This window comes from Pseudophryne corroboree, chromosome 2, assembly GCF_028390025.1.
Source record: "Pseudophryne corroboree isolate aPseCor3 chromosome 2, aPseCor3.hap2, whole genome shotgun sequence".
Taxonomy (NCBI): Eukaryota; Metazoa; Chordata; class Amphibia; order Anura; family Myobatrachidae; genus Pseudophryne; species Pseudophryne corroboree.
This window is the reverse complement of record NC_086445.1, coordinates 851,926,632-851,943,014: the sequence shown is the minus strand read 5'-3', so window position 1 is coordinate 851,943,014 and position 16,383 is coordinate 851,926,632. Positions and strand designations below refer to the sequence as shown.

At 44.6% G+C, this 16,383-nt stretch overlaps 1 protein-coding gene across 1 annotated transcript in view; it reads right to left on the bottom strand.

Annotated features, from left to right (window-relative positions):
• GRPR (gastrin releasing peptide receptor) overlaps positions 1 to 15,164 on the bottom strand; it is a 372,294-nt gene extending 357,130 nt beyond the window's left edge. The window contains exon 1 of the mRNA XM_063955805.1: positions 14,384 to 15,164. Coding sequence (XP_063811875.1) covers positions 14,384 to 14,796 — 413 coding nt within the window. The 5' untranslated portion in view covers positions 14,797 to 15,164. The remainder of the gene's footprint in view (positions 1 to 14,383) is intronic.
• Positions 15,165 to 16,383: the final 1,219 nt, after the last annotated feature.

Here is a 16,383-nt window from a genome sequence, read left to right as displayed (position 1 = left end):
ATTACCAAACAATCGCCAATAAATAGACCAGCTTCTGGCTGGCGATATTGAAAGAAGCATGCATTGTGGGTAACCAGCAGTGGTGCAAGTAGAAAATGGAAAAAAAAAAAAAATGGGCGTGGCCAAATGCCATACGGGGCGTGGTCAATGGAAATGTGGTCGTGATACACATATGGGGGAGGGGCAGATACACATATGACCCCCACAGTGCCAGATACACGTTGCCCTACAGTGCCAGATACACATTGCCCCACAGTGCCAGATACCCGAATGCCCAACAGTGCCAGATACACGAATGCCCCACAGTGCCAGATACATGAATGCCCCACAGTGCCAGATACACGAATGCCCCACAGTGCTAGATACACGAATGCCCCACAGTGCCAGATATACATTGCCGCCACAGTGCCAGATATACATTGCCCCCCACAGTGCCAGATATACATTGCCCCCCCACAGTGCCAGATATACATTGCCCCCTACAGTGCCAGGTATACATTGCCCCCCACAGTGCCAGGTATACATTGCCCCCCACAGTGCCAGATATACACTGCCCCCCACAGTGCCAGATATACATTGCCCCCCACAGTGCCAGGTATTCCTGAAGCAGCAGAATCCCCCCCCCCTCCCCTTCCCCTGCTCACCGCTGCTGCTGACTTGTGTGAGGGGAGGAGAGCGCAGCCCGCGCCTCTCCTTCCCCTCAGTCTCCGGCGGGTGAGTTCAATCTTCAGCGCCGATCTGTGAACCAATCAAAGCTCCGCAAGCTCTGATTGGCACACGGGTGGCGCTGATTTGAACGAAGACACTGAGGGGCAGGAGAGGCGCAGGCTGTGCTCTCCTCCCCTCACATCAGCGGTAGCAAGCGGCGGCCCGTCAGTGTGGGTACGGCGTACCCACGGCGAAATTCTTAAGGGTACGCCGTACCCACCCGTACCCTCATACTTGCACCGCTGGGACCAGAAGTAACGGTCGACCTCAATTAACCTCACGGTGACCTCAATCAACCTTGCGGTCTACACAGAACGCAAGGTGCCCACCATCGGCGATAATGGGGATTTCTCTTCCCATTACTGCCTATGCGCTCCTCTTGATTTGCAGGCCAGGAGCGCACAGTTAATCAGGAGATCGCTATGACATGGTGCTCCCTGATTGGCTGGAGAGTCCCCAACTGACAGAAGTCACGAGGGGTCCTGGCATTCAGGGAAAGGGGATCCATGTGTAAACATGTATCCCCTTTAGTTGCGTGGTTCGGGGTTTTTTTGGTTTATTTTTGTTAACCCTGTGGATGCCTACATGGAAAGAAGAGGACCGATCTAAGCCGGATTTTTGGTGAATATAATTTTAATTTTTTTTACAGGTACCCCGTGGATTTTACAGGACAAGTGGACGTGAATGCCGGTGTGGAATGTAGGTAAGTAAGTATGTATGAGCAGAGGTGTAGCTAGGTGCCATGGTGCCTGGAGCAAGGTTATGTTTTGGCGCCCCTCTTCTCTGTACTGAATTGGATGGCATGTTACATTTGAAAAGAAACCATATATAAATTGGTGGCAGGGTCAGTTCTAGACCTTGTAGAGCTCATTGCGAAAGTTTTCTTTGGGTGCCCCCATGTATAAAATATGGACAGTGCACACCAAAATATTGGGGTGTGGCCACATAATAGTACCCATTCACATTACACTGCACAGTAGTGTCCGTTATTTCACATTACGCCACACAGTAGTGTCCGTTATTCACATTACACCACACAGTAGAGCTGCTTATACACGTTACGGCACAGTAGAGCCACTTATATATGTTACACCACACAGTAGAGCCGCTTATACACATTATGCCACAGAAGAGCTGCTTATATATGTTACGCCACACACTTGAACTGCTTTTACATATTACACCACACAGTAGAGCTGCTTATGCACGTTACGCCACAGTAGAGTTCATTATACATATTATGCCACAGTAGAGTCCCTTATACACATTACACCATGGTAAATCCCCTAATACATGTTATGCCATGGTAGAAAACCCTCATACATGTTACACCACAGTAGAGCCACTATGGAAGTAGCTGTATTCAATTATTTACTTTTTTAATTAAACAAAATAAAAAACACTATGTATGCCCCAACTGACCTGACCTCACAACCCCCAATCTTTTAATGAAAATAATGCCCCAAATGTGACCTCCCACAGACCTGATAATCCCCCAATTTCTCAATAAAAATAATGCCCCAAAACTGACCACCTCCCCAGATCTGATAACCTCCCAATTTCTCAATGAAAATAATGTCCCAGAATTGAATGAGGGGCAAAAAATAGCTGCTCCGCAACAGCTTGAGGGGCAGGGAGAGCTCCAGCATGTGCCGGCTGTCAGTGTCTCCTGCTGTTGCCTCTGCCTGCCCTGTTCCCTACATACCTCAGTGTGCGCATCCTCTGCTCCTCCTCTGCGGAGCGCCCTCTAACTTTTCCAGTGCCTGGAGCTTGTGCTCCACCAGAGCCACCCTCGCTACACCCCTGTGTGTACGTGTGTGTAAGTGTGTTTTAATAAAATTATACTTTCATTGTGTCTTTATTTGTTGAACTACAGGTACCAGAGGGCCCTTTATTGCCCTAATGCTGGGACTTGTGGTTCTCCAAGAACCAGCATGCGGAGGAAGCTTGCCGGTAGCTGTAGTTCCACAGCAAAGGACAATATTGAATTATTTTTGTTTACACTTTTATGGCTATCAGCCTACCATCCACAGCCCACTGATGGCGGGGACAACCTCAGGCTTCATCCCTGGCCCTTGGGTGTCTGGAGGGGGGTGCGATGCTGCGGCTGCAGGGACCTATTTAAAAGTGTCCCCCGGCTGCAGCATTACCTCCCTGGCTAGTGGAGACCGATGCTGGTTTTATAAAAATGGGGGACCCCTACTTTTTTTGTCCTCCATATTTTTGGAACCAGGACTGGTCCAAGAGCCCAGTGCTGGTTGTTTGAATATGGGAAATCCTACAGAATTTTTTTACCATATTTTTGAAACAAGGACCGGCTCTATGAGCCCGGGGCTAGTTATGCTTTTGGGGGGGACCTGCATGTCATTTTAATTTTTTATTTTTAACTGTTTCTTTACTTTTACACACAGAACCATACATGGATCTCACTGATCTGCGCATGCTTCTGTCTAAATTTGCACTTTGTAATGCAACTCGCACTACAAGGTGAGAATTTAACCAATAGGTTTCAGGTCTGTTTTTTCGCCAGACCTAGCATGCAGGTTGAGTTTTTTACTAAAAACTCACACTGCATTACATTTGCGAGTTGCGCTACCGACTCGCACCTTCTCAAAGTGCGAGAAGGTGCGAGTTCGAATGTGTGCAAAAAATCGCACACCATTACATCCCGCCCCACATCTGAATTACATCCAATGTGCAGGGCCGGCGCTATCACTAGGCTGCTTTAGGCAGCTGCCTATGAGCGCCGGCCACTGGAGGGCGGCAGAACACACTGATGAGAAAATGCTGTCTCTACAAATCTGTCGCCCCCCACCTCCGTGATAGCGCCTCACATATTCACTTGAGGGCTCAGGCATGTTGCCTGCACCCTTACCACCCCCCCCATCCCCCCACCCCCAGGGCCAGGGCACTTTTATTTTCCCTTTGCAGCCACATGCTGCAGTGTGCTCATACAGAAGCCGACGCTCTGCTGAGTTTGCTTCCTGCATGGACAGGAACAGGAAGTCACTTGGTGCACATGTGACTGTGAGAGAGGAGAGGAGCCTTCAGACGTGAGGAGCAGCAGCCCAGCAGGTCTATCAGAAAGCCATACCATACAGGGGAGCACAGACTCAGGTACATTCTGCTGCTAATGAGGGAAACTGGTAATTTTAGTGTGTGCAGGGGAGGGGGGGGGTTGTATATTAGTGTGTGCTGGGGAGGGGGGTGGTATATTAGTGTGTGCAGGGGGGGTATATTAGTGTGTGCTGGGGAGGGGGGTGGTATATTAGTGTGTGCAGGGGGGTATATTAATGTGTGCAGGGGAGGGGGTGGTATATTAGTGTGTGCAGGGGAGGGGGTGGTATATTAATGTGTGCAGGGGAGGGGGGGTGGTATATTAGTGTGTGCAGGGTGGTATATTAGTGTGTGCAGGGGGGTATATTAATGTGTGCAGGGGAGGTGGGGTGGTATATTAGTGTGTGCAGGGGGGTATATTAATGTGTGCAGGGGAGGGGGGGGTGGTATATTAATGTGTGCAGGGGAGGGGGGTGGTATGGTGGTATATTAATGTATGCAGGGGAGGGGGTGGTGGTATATTAATGTGTGCAGGGGAGGGGGGGACGGTATATTAAAAATTTGTATGGGGGAATGGCATATTAATGTGTTTTTGTTTTTTAATTAATGCAGTTTCCCACTGCCTATCACCCACTGCCTCTCCCCGCCCGTCACCTCTCTCCTGAGACCCTCTCCCTATCACTCACCGACTCTTATACCGCTTTTAGACCAACAGCGCGGGTCGCAGCCGGGAGCCTGACACGGGTGCTACCCGGCTGCGCCCTGCGTCAGCTCCCTTTCCCACTGCACTCGCCAACCCGGCATATTGCCAGTGACGCGGCGGGGGTGGCACTTGGAGATCACATGATCTCCAAGCGCCGCCCGCACATTCACTGTACACTGCAAAGTTTGCCGAGTTGAACACGTGTTCAACCCTGCAAACCACCCGAGTTGGAATACCGGGTCACCCGACCCGGATTATTCCAACTCGAACCTTTTACACCAGCCAGCAACACGGGTTATGCACCTTCAAGTGCAATAATCCGTGTTATATGCTGGCGGTGTAAAAGGGGTATTGCCCTCACTCCGTCACCTCTCTTCTATTACACTCTTCCTGTTGTTCACCATTTCCCCATCACCTCTCTCGCTTGTTACCCAGTGACTCTCACCCTCTCAATGTCACCCTCTGTTTTCACCTTCTGCTTGTCACCTTCCTCCACTCACTGGTCACTGCCTGTCCCTAGCTTCACTCTCTACCCTTCTCCCACTGCCTCTCCCTGCTGTTACCCTTTTCCCGTCCGCTCTCTCTCCTGTCACCCTCTCCCTGTCACCTACTGACTTTTCTGTCACCCACCGTATCTAACACTCACCCGATCACCCTCTCTCTTTTCACATTTCTGTGGGGTCTATTCATGAAGCAGTGAAAAGTGTGGAGAAGTAAGTCAGTGAAGAAGTTGCCCATGGCAACCAATCAGCTTATATAATTGTATAGAATACACTTTATAAATGTTACCTCAACACTGATTGGTTGCCATAGGCAACTTCTCCACTGTTTACACTGCATCATGAATAGACCCACATCCTCCTCCCCCCCCCCCCCCCACACACACACACACCTTGCGATTTCAGTCTCAGGCGTGTTTTTGACTACCACCCCTTCAGCGATTGCAGACTCCCGCATGTTGCCCGCTAGCCCCCACCCCCACAATTGCAGACTCCTGCATGTACGGCATCCACCACGTACCACTATGTAAGCATGCAGGGGGGGAGGGGGGGGAGCAGGCTAAAGTTTTGCCTAGGGTGTCAAGAAACCTTGCACCGGCCCTGCCAATGTGTACTGGATGCCATACAATGTGACATAACGTGAACCAGGGCACTACTTTGGTTTATAAAATGGTAGGGCACTATTATAGGACATAACATTAAGTAAGGCACTACTATGGTTCAGAAAATTAACTAGTGACTTTTTACTCCAGAGTTTTTACTATAAAAATGATTAGAATAATACAAATAAGATATTTATAATGTATTCTTTGTATTTTTCATATACTTTATATACAGAAATCTCTGGCTTATATGTTAGTATGGCAGGAAAGGCTCTGTCTCACCTGCCTCACCTCACCACACGTCACTGGTATAGAGGAAGACCCCAGGAACTGCTCAATATGTGTACAGCAGGGATTCTATAAATTGCAATGGTGACAGAACACTAGCCCAAGTAACTCTAGTCTTTGTTGACATGATCAACAATATGATTCACCAAACCTATGCTCGCCAATCCTACCACTGCTATGCCACTTTCTGCTTTTCAGATACTGTATGCTGCTTGCTTTTTTGTATAATTACAATAATTACAACAGTCTGCCACTGCTATTATACTGATAGTGAGGATGTGTCCATAATAAAAAAAAAATGGTTTGCAAAAGCAGTACATCTTTTTCAATACTGAAAGGACAAGCAGCAGCAGTAATAAACTTAATAAAAGCAGACAGAGATGTGGAGAGTATCGCAGATCATGTAGTGTTACTTATACACCACTAAAATGTTATATGGTAACATTTCAGAGGTGTGTGGGGATGCCATCACAGTTGGAATAGGACAGCATCCAATAGAAATAGAATACATGGGAGATGTGCAGCTTATGACCCTCAAATAGATCCATGATGAGAACCCAAATGCTATTGTTTTCATTTCTGTTACCTGATTCATAGTCAGGTCTAAGCTGGATGCAGACCAGTTCTGGTTATTTGTAAAAGTGGTGGCCATGGAAAAAAGCTAATAAGACCATATCATAAATATTACAAAGGACCACCTGGTGACAACCCTAATGAAGATTAATGCAGTAGATAAATGCAGTGTGGTTTCCACTGCACACAGAGCTAGTTAATTTGCCTGGTTTCTTTAGTAAATGAGAAGTGGAACCTAAAAACTGTTTAGAAAGCTGGGAATTTGTGAAAGTTATCTAAAATATGACCCATAACAATCAATCCCAGTCACTGAGACATGGGAAATAGTACACATTTCTAAATTCTAACCCATAACAATCAATCCCAGTCCCTGAGATATGGGAAATAGTACACATTTCCAAGTAACCATGATTGGGAAAGAGGCCTTCCAGTGGAGAAAAAAGATAGGGGCCAGTATTTACTAAAAATCCGAGTTTGTCCGATTTGTGTTTTTTTTTCTAAGTCCCAATCCGGGAATTCACTAAGCACCAATCTCGGCAGTGTTTGGACTATTCGTAATGGTTTGATTTGCAAAGTTCCGAAATACGAATGAATAGACCATCGGTCAAACGCGGCTGTTATTTCATAGAATACGGGCATTCACTATTCATTCATATTTGGGTGTTAGTTTCTGAGTGCTCAAGTGCGGGTCTGTTTTTTTTAGATTCGTTAAAAAAAGCAGCAAAAAATAGACCTGCTTTTTCCAGTCGAGTTTGGATAACCATGCACGGATCAGTGAGATCTGTGCATGGTTATCTATGGGAAAGGGTCTGTTTAGTGTAAAATCTGAAAAAAAATTGCGTGGGGTCCCCCCTCCTAAGCATAACCAGCCTCGGGCTCTTTGAGCCGGTCCTGGTTGAAAAAATATGGGGGAAAAAATGACAGGGGTTCCCCCATATTTAATCAACCAGCACCGGGCTCTGCGCCTGGTCCCAAAAATAACGGGGGACAAAAAGCGTAGGGGTCCCCCGTATTTTTGAAACCAGCACTGGGCTCCACTAGCCAGGTACATAATGCCACAGCCGGGGGACACTTTTATACTGGTCCCTGCGGCCCTGGCATTACATACCCAACTAGTCACCCCTGGCCGGGGTACCCTGGAAGAGTGGGAACCCCTTAAATCAAGGGGTCCCCCCCTCCAGCCACCCAAGGGCCAGGGGTGAAGCCCGAGGCTGTCCCCCCCATCCAAGGGCGATGGATGGGGGGCTGATAGCCTTGTGAAAAAATGTAAATATTGTTTTTGTAGCAGTACTACAAGTACCAGCAAGCCTCCCCCGCAAGCTGGTACTTGGAGAACCACAAGTACCAGCATGCGGTGGAAAACCGGGCCCGCTGGTACCTGTAGTACTACTACTAAAAAAATACCCCCAAAAAAACAGGACACACACACCGTGAAAGTATAAGTTTATTACATACATGCACACCTCCATACACACATACTTACCTATGTTCCCAGGAGGCTCGGTCCTCTTCTCCATGTAGAATCCTCGGGGTACCTGTGAAAAAAATTATACTCACATAATCCAGTGTAGAATCAGACCTTTGTATAATCCACGTACTTGGCAAAATAATAAAATGGAAATCCGACCACGCACTGAAAGGGGTCCCATGTTTACACATGGGACCCCTTTCCCCGACTGCCAGGACCCCCCTGACTCCTGCCAAACAGTGAGTGCCACGTCGTGGCACCCTCCTGATTGGCTGTGTTCTCCTGTAGTGTCTGTCAGGCAGCACACGGCAGTGATCCATTGTAGCCAATGGTGGGAACTTTGCGGTCAGCGGTTGACCGAAAGTAACCTCACCGCTGACCGCAAAGTTCCCACCATTGGCTACAATGGAGCGCATAGGCGCTACATTGTATCTGTGCCGTGTGCTGCCTGACAGACACTACAGGAGCAAACAGCCAATCAGGAGAGTGCCACGACGTGGCGCTCCCTGATTGGCAGAAGGGACCCTCTTTGAAAGGAGTCAGGGGGGGTCCTGGCAGTCGGGGAAAGGGGTCCCATGTGTAAACATGGGACCCCTTTCAGTGCGTGGTCGGGTTTCCGTTTTTTTGTTTTGCCAAGTACGTGGATTATTACAAAAGGACACGACACACAGGATTTAGGTGAGTATAATTTTATTTTCAGGTACCCTGGAATCGCCGTCGAGACGTGGGCCGAGTTGGCATGTGAACATAGGTAAGTATGTGTGTGTCGGAATGTATGTAATAAAGTTGTACTTTCAAGGTGTGTGTGTCCTGTTTTTATTTGGGTATTTTTTTTGCAGAAGAACTATAGGTACCAGTGGGCCCGTTTAACCCCCGCATGCTGGTACTTGTGGTTCTCCAAGTACCAGCTTGCGGGGGAGGCTTGCAGGTACTTGTAGTTCTTGTGCAAAAAACAATATTCTTTTTTTTTACACTTGGCTATCAGCCCCCCATCCGCAGCCCATGGATGGGGGGACAGCCTCAGGCTTCACCCCTGGCCCTTGGGTGGCTGGCGGGGGGGGGCTTGATTTAAGGGGTCCCCACTCCTCCAGGGTTCCCCGGCCAGGGGTGACTAGTTAGTGATTTAATGCCAGGGCCGCAGGAACCTATATAAAAGTGTCCCCCGGCTGTGGCATTATCTCTCTGACTAGTGGAGCCCAGTGCTGGTTCAAAAAATACGGGGGACCCCTACGCTTTTTGTCCCCCGTATATTTTGTACCAGGACCAGGCGCAGAGCCCGGTGCTGGTTGCTCAAATATGGGGGAACCCCTGTCAATTTCCCCCCCATATTTTTGCTACCAGGACCGGCTCAAAGAGCCAGAGGCTGGTTATGCTTAGGAGGGGGGACCCCACGCAATTTTTTCCAGATTCTTAAACACTTTAAAAACCTTTTTAAGGTACACAATGAAGCCCTACACGGATCTCACAGATCCGGCCGGGATTCCTTGTGTTTTGTCAGGCAATGTTTTACTCATCACTCCCGTAAAACACTGCCTGATATTACGAATCACATCGACATCGGAAAAAACGATTGTGCAAAACTCGGCAGCTTAGTGAATGATCGTATCAGGATTCAAAAAGTTTCAGTAAAATGCACCCGATTCCATTCGAGTTCAAACACCCTTCAAAACGGCCAAAACACGAATCTTTGTAAATATACCCCAGGGTCTTTGAGTTTTCTCAAGATCTACTCAAGGAGGAGGGGTGTATCATTGATCACAATTATATTGTGATTATCTCCTCCTGTCATCAATACCAGTATTTAATTCCATCAGCATGTGTGATACTCTTCTTCTAGTGAAACCCAAAAGAAAGAAAGTATTCCCTGGTTAGGGCACTCATTGACTAATATAATCTTATAATCACTTTACTGTAAGTCACATACCTTTTGGATAAGTGACTACCAAATTCAAAATATAACTTTTTATAATATCTTGTTAAAAGCCAGAGCTATATGGTGCAAGTGAAAATAGTGTATACATTAAAGATGATAATAAAATGCTTAACCACTGTTGTTATTGTTGTTTGTTATTATGTTTCTATCTCTCTTTTTGTAGTGTGTCCTAAATATTGTCACAACATAAACAGTTGTTTGTTGCTACAGTAACTCCTTCTAGTTATGAATTAAATACAATTGTATCCACTGGAGTTAGTCCTTAATTTTTTACCATGCACATTAAATATATTCTTACTATATTTTACTGATACCTGTGAAAGATTTATTAGGTGTCTGTGCGGTATGCGGTTTACATACTGCCGCACGGAATCCCGGCAATCACAATGCTGACGCCGGGATCCCGCACAGCGGTACAATGCCGGAGCCGGCGCCACAGTCTTTTCTCCCTCTATGGGTGTCCACGACACCCATAAGGGGAGAATATAACTGCAAGGGGCTTACTAGCATTCGCCACTCTGCCGGCATCCTGGTGGCTGGGATGCCGGCATTGGTATAATAATGGCCGGCATCCCGGCCATTGGAAAATCATACCGATCCCGTCTGTGCGACCTCCTCAACCCTTGTGATACTGTTTTTGTCATGACAGCTCTTCCAATGTCTAGATGACTCTTGGCCCTACACATGTGCAAGCAGCCATTAATAGATATTTGCGGAGAATAGCCAAGTACATATGGACAGATGCAGCCACATAACAACATACCTCCCAACATGACCCTCTCCAGGAGGGACACAATGCTCTGCTTCTGGACTTTTCTCTTAATTTATAATTGTCAGCACCTGTGTTGGACATGTCAGTGGATTAGAAAGGTGTTTCAGCACAGGTGATGGCAATCATAAATTAAGAGGGAAGTCCAGGAGCAGAGCATTCTGTCCCTCCTGGAGAGGGTCATGTTGGGAGATATGTAACAATCTATGGGGACTGTTCTGCCGCAGTAATATATACTGTATCCATAAGTGATGCAGTAATCCTCTGAAACAGGTAGTTATAGGAGGATTTACCACAATTATACCTTTGATACACCTTGCTACAATGAGCGGGTCCTTCAAGCAAAAAAATCTTGGGTAGATTTTGTAGTATCCAAGTTTAACAGGCACCTCTTCTGTCCCCTGGAGGAATATTTTGAAATCATATGATGCCCCCATATGACCTTCAGCTGGCCACCTACAGTTGTCCCCAGAAAGAACTCTCTGTGGAGAGAACAAGAGACTGATACAACCCATGCTACATCTTATGATATATAGATACAGACCCGGTATCAGCAAAGGGAAGCAGAGCAGGGATGCGCCAGGCTGGAGAGGCGCTCTCCTTGCCCTGCGTCCCTGCTGCTGCGCCTGCCTCCCCTGCTGCCGGCTGCTGCACCTGTCACACTGTTTGACAGGCAGATGCGCCAGCAGCTTGAAGCTTGCCTTACCCCCCTGAGAGTGTCAGCTTTAGTGTCCGTGCCCATGGTGAAAAAGGGGTGGGGCTACATAGGATGGAGGGGCGAAGCTAAATGGGTTGGGTCCAGGCTGCTAAAGATCCAGGCAGCCAGACTACTGTGATAGGTAAGTAGTAGATGGAAAGAGTGTGAGTGAGAGGGAGTGTATGTGTGTGTCTGTGTGTGTGTGTGTGTGTGTGTGTGTGTATGCATAGGTGTGTGTTTAGCCATTATGTGTATAAGTGGCACTTCTGCATAAGCGCACTACTACTGAGAGTATTATGCATAAGTGCACTACTACTAGGGCATTATGCATAAGTGCACTACTACTGGGGGCATTATGCATAAGGGGTGCTACTACTGGGGGCATTATACATAAATGCACTACTACTGGAGGCATTATGCATAAGCAGACTACTACTTGGGGCATTATGCATAAGTGGAGCTACTACTGGGGGGCATTATGTATAACTGCCACTACTACTGGGAGTATTATGCATAAGCGCCGCTACTACTGGGCACATTATGCATAAGCAGTACTACTACTGGGGCATTATGCATGCATAAGTGCACTACTACTGGGGGCATTATGCATAAGCGGCGGTACTACTATGGGCATTTTGCATAAGTGGCGCTACTACTATGTGTGTAAGCAGCACTACTACTGAGGGCATTATGTGTATAAGCGGCACTACTACTACTGGAGGCGTTATGCATAAGCAGTGCTACTACTGGGGACATTATGGATAAGTGGCGCTACTACTGGGGGGCATTATGTGTATAAGCAGCACTAGTACGTGCAGTGCAATGTGAATAAGATTGTGCTACCATGTGGCATAATTTGAAATGGGAGTACTATTGTGTTGCCATTCCCCTTTCTTGTGAGACCACACCCATTTTTGGCATCCCTTTGTAAAGTATAGGAGGGCGCAAATTTATAGTTTGCATGGGAGCACCGAACACCCTGGCATTGGCCCTGGATAGATAGATAGATAGATAGATAGATAGATAGATAGATAGATAGATAGATAGATAGATAGATAGATAGATAAATACTGTAGATAGATAGATTGCTCAATAAGGTTGGATGTCTTATTAAGCAAATTTTCATCAGAGTCTGTCCCATGTTTAACTCATATGATAATTTGCAGTCATTTTAAAACATGCCTCTGTGAAGCATTGAAAAATGTTGTGTAATATGGTTCCTCATCTTGAGAATACCTTCGGGTGCAATTCATTGTAATATACAGTACAAGTATTCTCAATGTTTATAGTAGTTTATATGTGTAACAGTCTTTTGTACAGTGTGTTACGCTCTATAAAGTATCGCTTAAATGTTTTACACAGACTGTCACACTGGAGAAAGCCAAAGATTTTTCATATTTAATCCCGCAGGTTTTCTCTAATATTGCATGGTCCAGAGTGTCATTTTACTAAAGTGAATTAAAGCTCACCTCTGCTTTCTATAATCCTATTACTGTGAGTTATATGAAGACTATCACGCGCACAGATAAATCCAGCTGCAGATGATCTCTTAAATATGCTCCCATTTCCTTGGTGACTAGTGCTTTCATTATAAAACAATGGAACTATCTCCTGAAAACCCATGTCACAAATTTCTGAATGACAACCTGTTATAGCGCATTATCTAGAACCCAGTGCCTTGGAGACACTAGGAGTATGATCAGATTGAATAATTAGCCCTACATGATAACTTAATACATTACTACAGGATGATCTGCTACTTTGTAGATGATATTACAATGCATTTATAAATAGTAGGCACAGAATCTAAGGGTTAACAATATGCAGATTTAATTAAAGTCTACAACCTTATTTATTATTCTTTATTAATATAGCACCTACTCTACATACCCTGTAGCACTGCACACAGAATATTTCACTATATCAGTCCCAGTGCCATTGGAGCTTACAGTCTAAATTCCTTCCACACAATCGCATTAGGGTCAATTTGGTCAGATGAAAATATACCAAACAGAATGTTTATAGAGTGCGGAAGGAAACTGGAACACCTGGAGAAAACCCACACATGGAGAAAACATGCAAACTGCACACTGATATGTCCCTGATCAAAACCAATCCTATGACCCAGTGTGATAAAGCCACAATTCTAACGTCAACAATGTACAATACAAATATTTTTAAAAATAAAAATAAAACATGAATATGTATCAAGTTTTCATTTTTATGCAACATATACAACAGATGTGTATTTTGCTATGAAACTACAGGGTACATATCTCATGGGTTAATAAACAGTTGATGTAAAGAAACAGCCTATAAAGATAGCAAAATAATCTGATTTTATATAATGGTATTTCATTCTAAGGTTGGTTACATGCCAAGGGCATTATTCATCTGATACTAATGTACTTATTTAGGGAATAATACAAAGAACACATCAAGCAAATGCTTTGTGTTATTGAAACAGGAAGTATCTGTGTCTTAGAGTAAAACATACTATCTCATTCATTGCCATTTAGGACTAATATATTACTACAGTATAATAATTTGCTACTGTTGCAAGCTGGGCAATATTGAGATTGTTTAATACATATTCAATACATGGGAAGATGTATTTCTATACAATATTTTAGCTCACATTAAGTTTCTTAACATTGTTTTCCAAATGATACTGTTACAGAATAGTAGAAATGTGATCAATTAATAATTAATACTAAACTTATAAGATTATCAAAAATAATTATTTGTAATTTTGCAAGAAATGGGTAAATAAATGCCACTATGCAATAAGTAAGATATAAAATATGCATATTATGTTTTCAGTAGGTGCTTCTTAATAATGAGCACTATACAGAATCATAGATGTTTTGATGCATACATAATGCATAATTGGTAAATTAGCATATATTCATTTTGAAAGGTCTGTGAAATAAATAGATTGTCATTTATATATTAAAAAAAAAAAAAAACCAGGAAAAATGAATCCCCCATTTTTATATAAAAAAATGTTTATCATGAGCAATTCCCATTTGTACCAACTGTTGCTTGGGTCACAGTAAGACTGGCATTAGTGTACAGTACTCACCTGTCAGCTGAGAGGGCAGTCAGTGTGAACACTGATACCCCAACAGATGTAAGTTGTATGTAAGGAATAAGCTTGCAGCCTACCCTGCCGAACAGCCACTTATCTGCCAGGTACCTGCTGGCATCCACTGGGGCACAAGTCACCAACAACAGCAGATCTCCCAGTGCCAGGCTGGAGATGAACAGATTAGGAACATTTCTCATGGATTTGACAGTGCAGAAAATCTTGATCAGGGTGACATTGCCAATAAGACCTATGAGGATGATGAGCCCATATATAGGGGCGATGGCATAGGTGACCCCTGGGTAGAACCAGTCCTCCACAGAGTGGTTTGAGGTCTGGTTAAAACATGAGCTGGGCACATCAAAGTTATCGCCTTCAAAGTCCAACAACAAGCAGTTTTCTGGGCTCATTGTGTATGAAAGCACCAGGAGAGGTACTGTAAGCGGGTGCTTGTCTTCTACTACTGTAAATTCACTTTCAGTTCTTCCTCTGTTCACATTGCAGCTTCTTATGTCTTCTTTAGGTCCTTTACGTTACTACTTGTACATTCCATGAATCAAACTCTTCTTGGAAATAGTTTAAGAACACCCACATTTAGATACTGGCTGGATCACACATACCTTGTATTCCCTGACTTGCAAACTTGCCATCTGTTTCAAGTCAGTGCTGCTGTGATATAAAAGGCAGGAAAGTAAGCAGCTACTGTATCTGAAAGCCTGTGTGATCCTCAGAGCGGAATTCTGATGTTACCATTCATCCACCTGCTCACACTGCAATAGCCAGTCATCTGGTTCTGCTGTCTGAGTCTCACGGAGGTTTGTGCAAGAACAGAAGACAGACGCCCCCTGCTGGGCGAGGAGCAAAGAGTTTACTAGGCTATTTCAAGCAAAGCTTCTTTTTTTTCTTTCGCTTTAACAGTGTGTTCTGCAGACCTAGTTAATTGTCAGGGACTGGGAGTGATTCATGTATAAGAGCCTAGTCCGACTAATTAGCTGAGATACAAAGACAAAATAATTTTGCTGTCATGACATTTGGATGAATACAGTTGGATGAATGTAGATATGAGAGAATAAAGTGACACATACTTTAGTAGTGCACTAGATAATGTGAATCCTCATATTTTTAGATTTATATTGTCATGTAAATACCCTCTTAGACACTGTAGGAGAGTGGCTCTAAATTGGGACTTAAAGCAAAATTTGCTTGCTTAAATGCATTCTCAGTAACTTGTTTGTAATAAACTGCTGTACGTAATCTGTGCATATCTCCCTCAGAAGCCTATCATGCTGTGATGAATCAGTTTCTTGTGGCTAATTCTTCTCTCTCTTGGAAGATAAAATGCAGTAACATTCACATGTCTAACGAAAGAGCCAAATTGGAGTCTTTTTCTATGTTTAAATATTGATTTAGCCTAAATCCTTACTAAGAAATATATATGAAGTATATGTGAATTGGTTAGTGTGTATATTTCAAATTCTAAGAACATTATTTTATTCTGGACAGATAAGTACCTTAAAAGCATAGTATGTATTCAGCTGAAAAATATTCAGAAACTACAGTTTTCGTATGACTTATTTGGGATCCGGTCTCTAGGTCGACACTGTCTAGGTCGACCACTATTGGTTGACAGTACGTAGGTCGACATGGTTTCTAGGTCGACAAGGACTCTAGGTCGACATGACAAAAGGTCGACATGAGTTTTTCACATTTTTTCCCCATTTTTAAACTTTTTCATACTTTACGATCCACGTGGACTACAATTGGGAATGGTAATCTGTGCTGAGCGCAGCAGTAGTGGAGCGAGGAACCTTGCCCAAAGCTGCGAGTGGAAACGGTGCACTAATTGGGGTTCCCAGTCACTCTACTAAGAAAAAAACAAATTTTTTAAAAATAACTCATGTCGACCTTTTTCATGTCGATCTAGTAAATGTCGACCTAGAGTCCCTGGCAACCTAGAAACCATGTTGACCTACTTACTGTCGACCAATAGTGGTCAA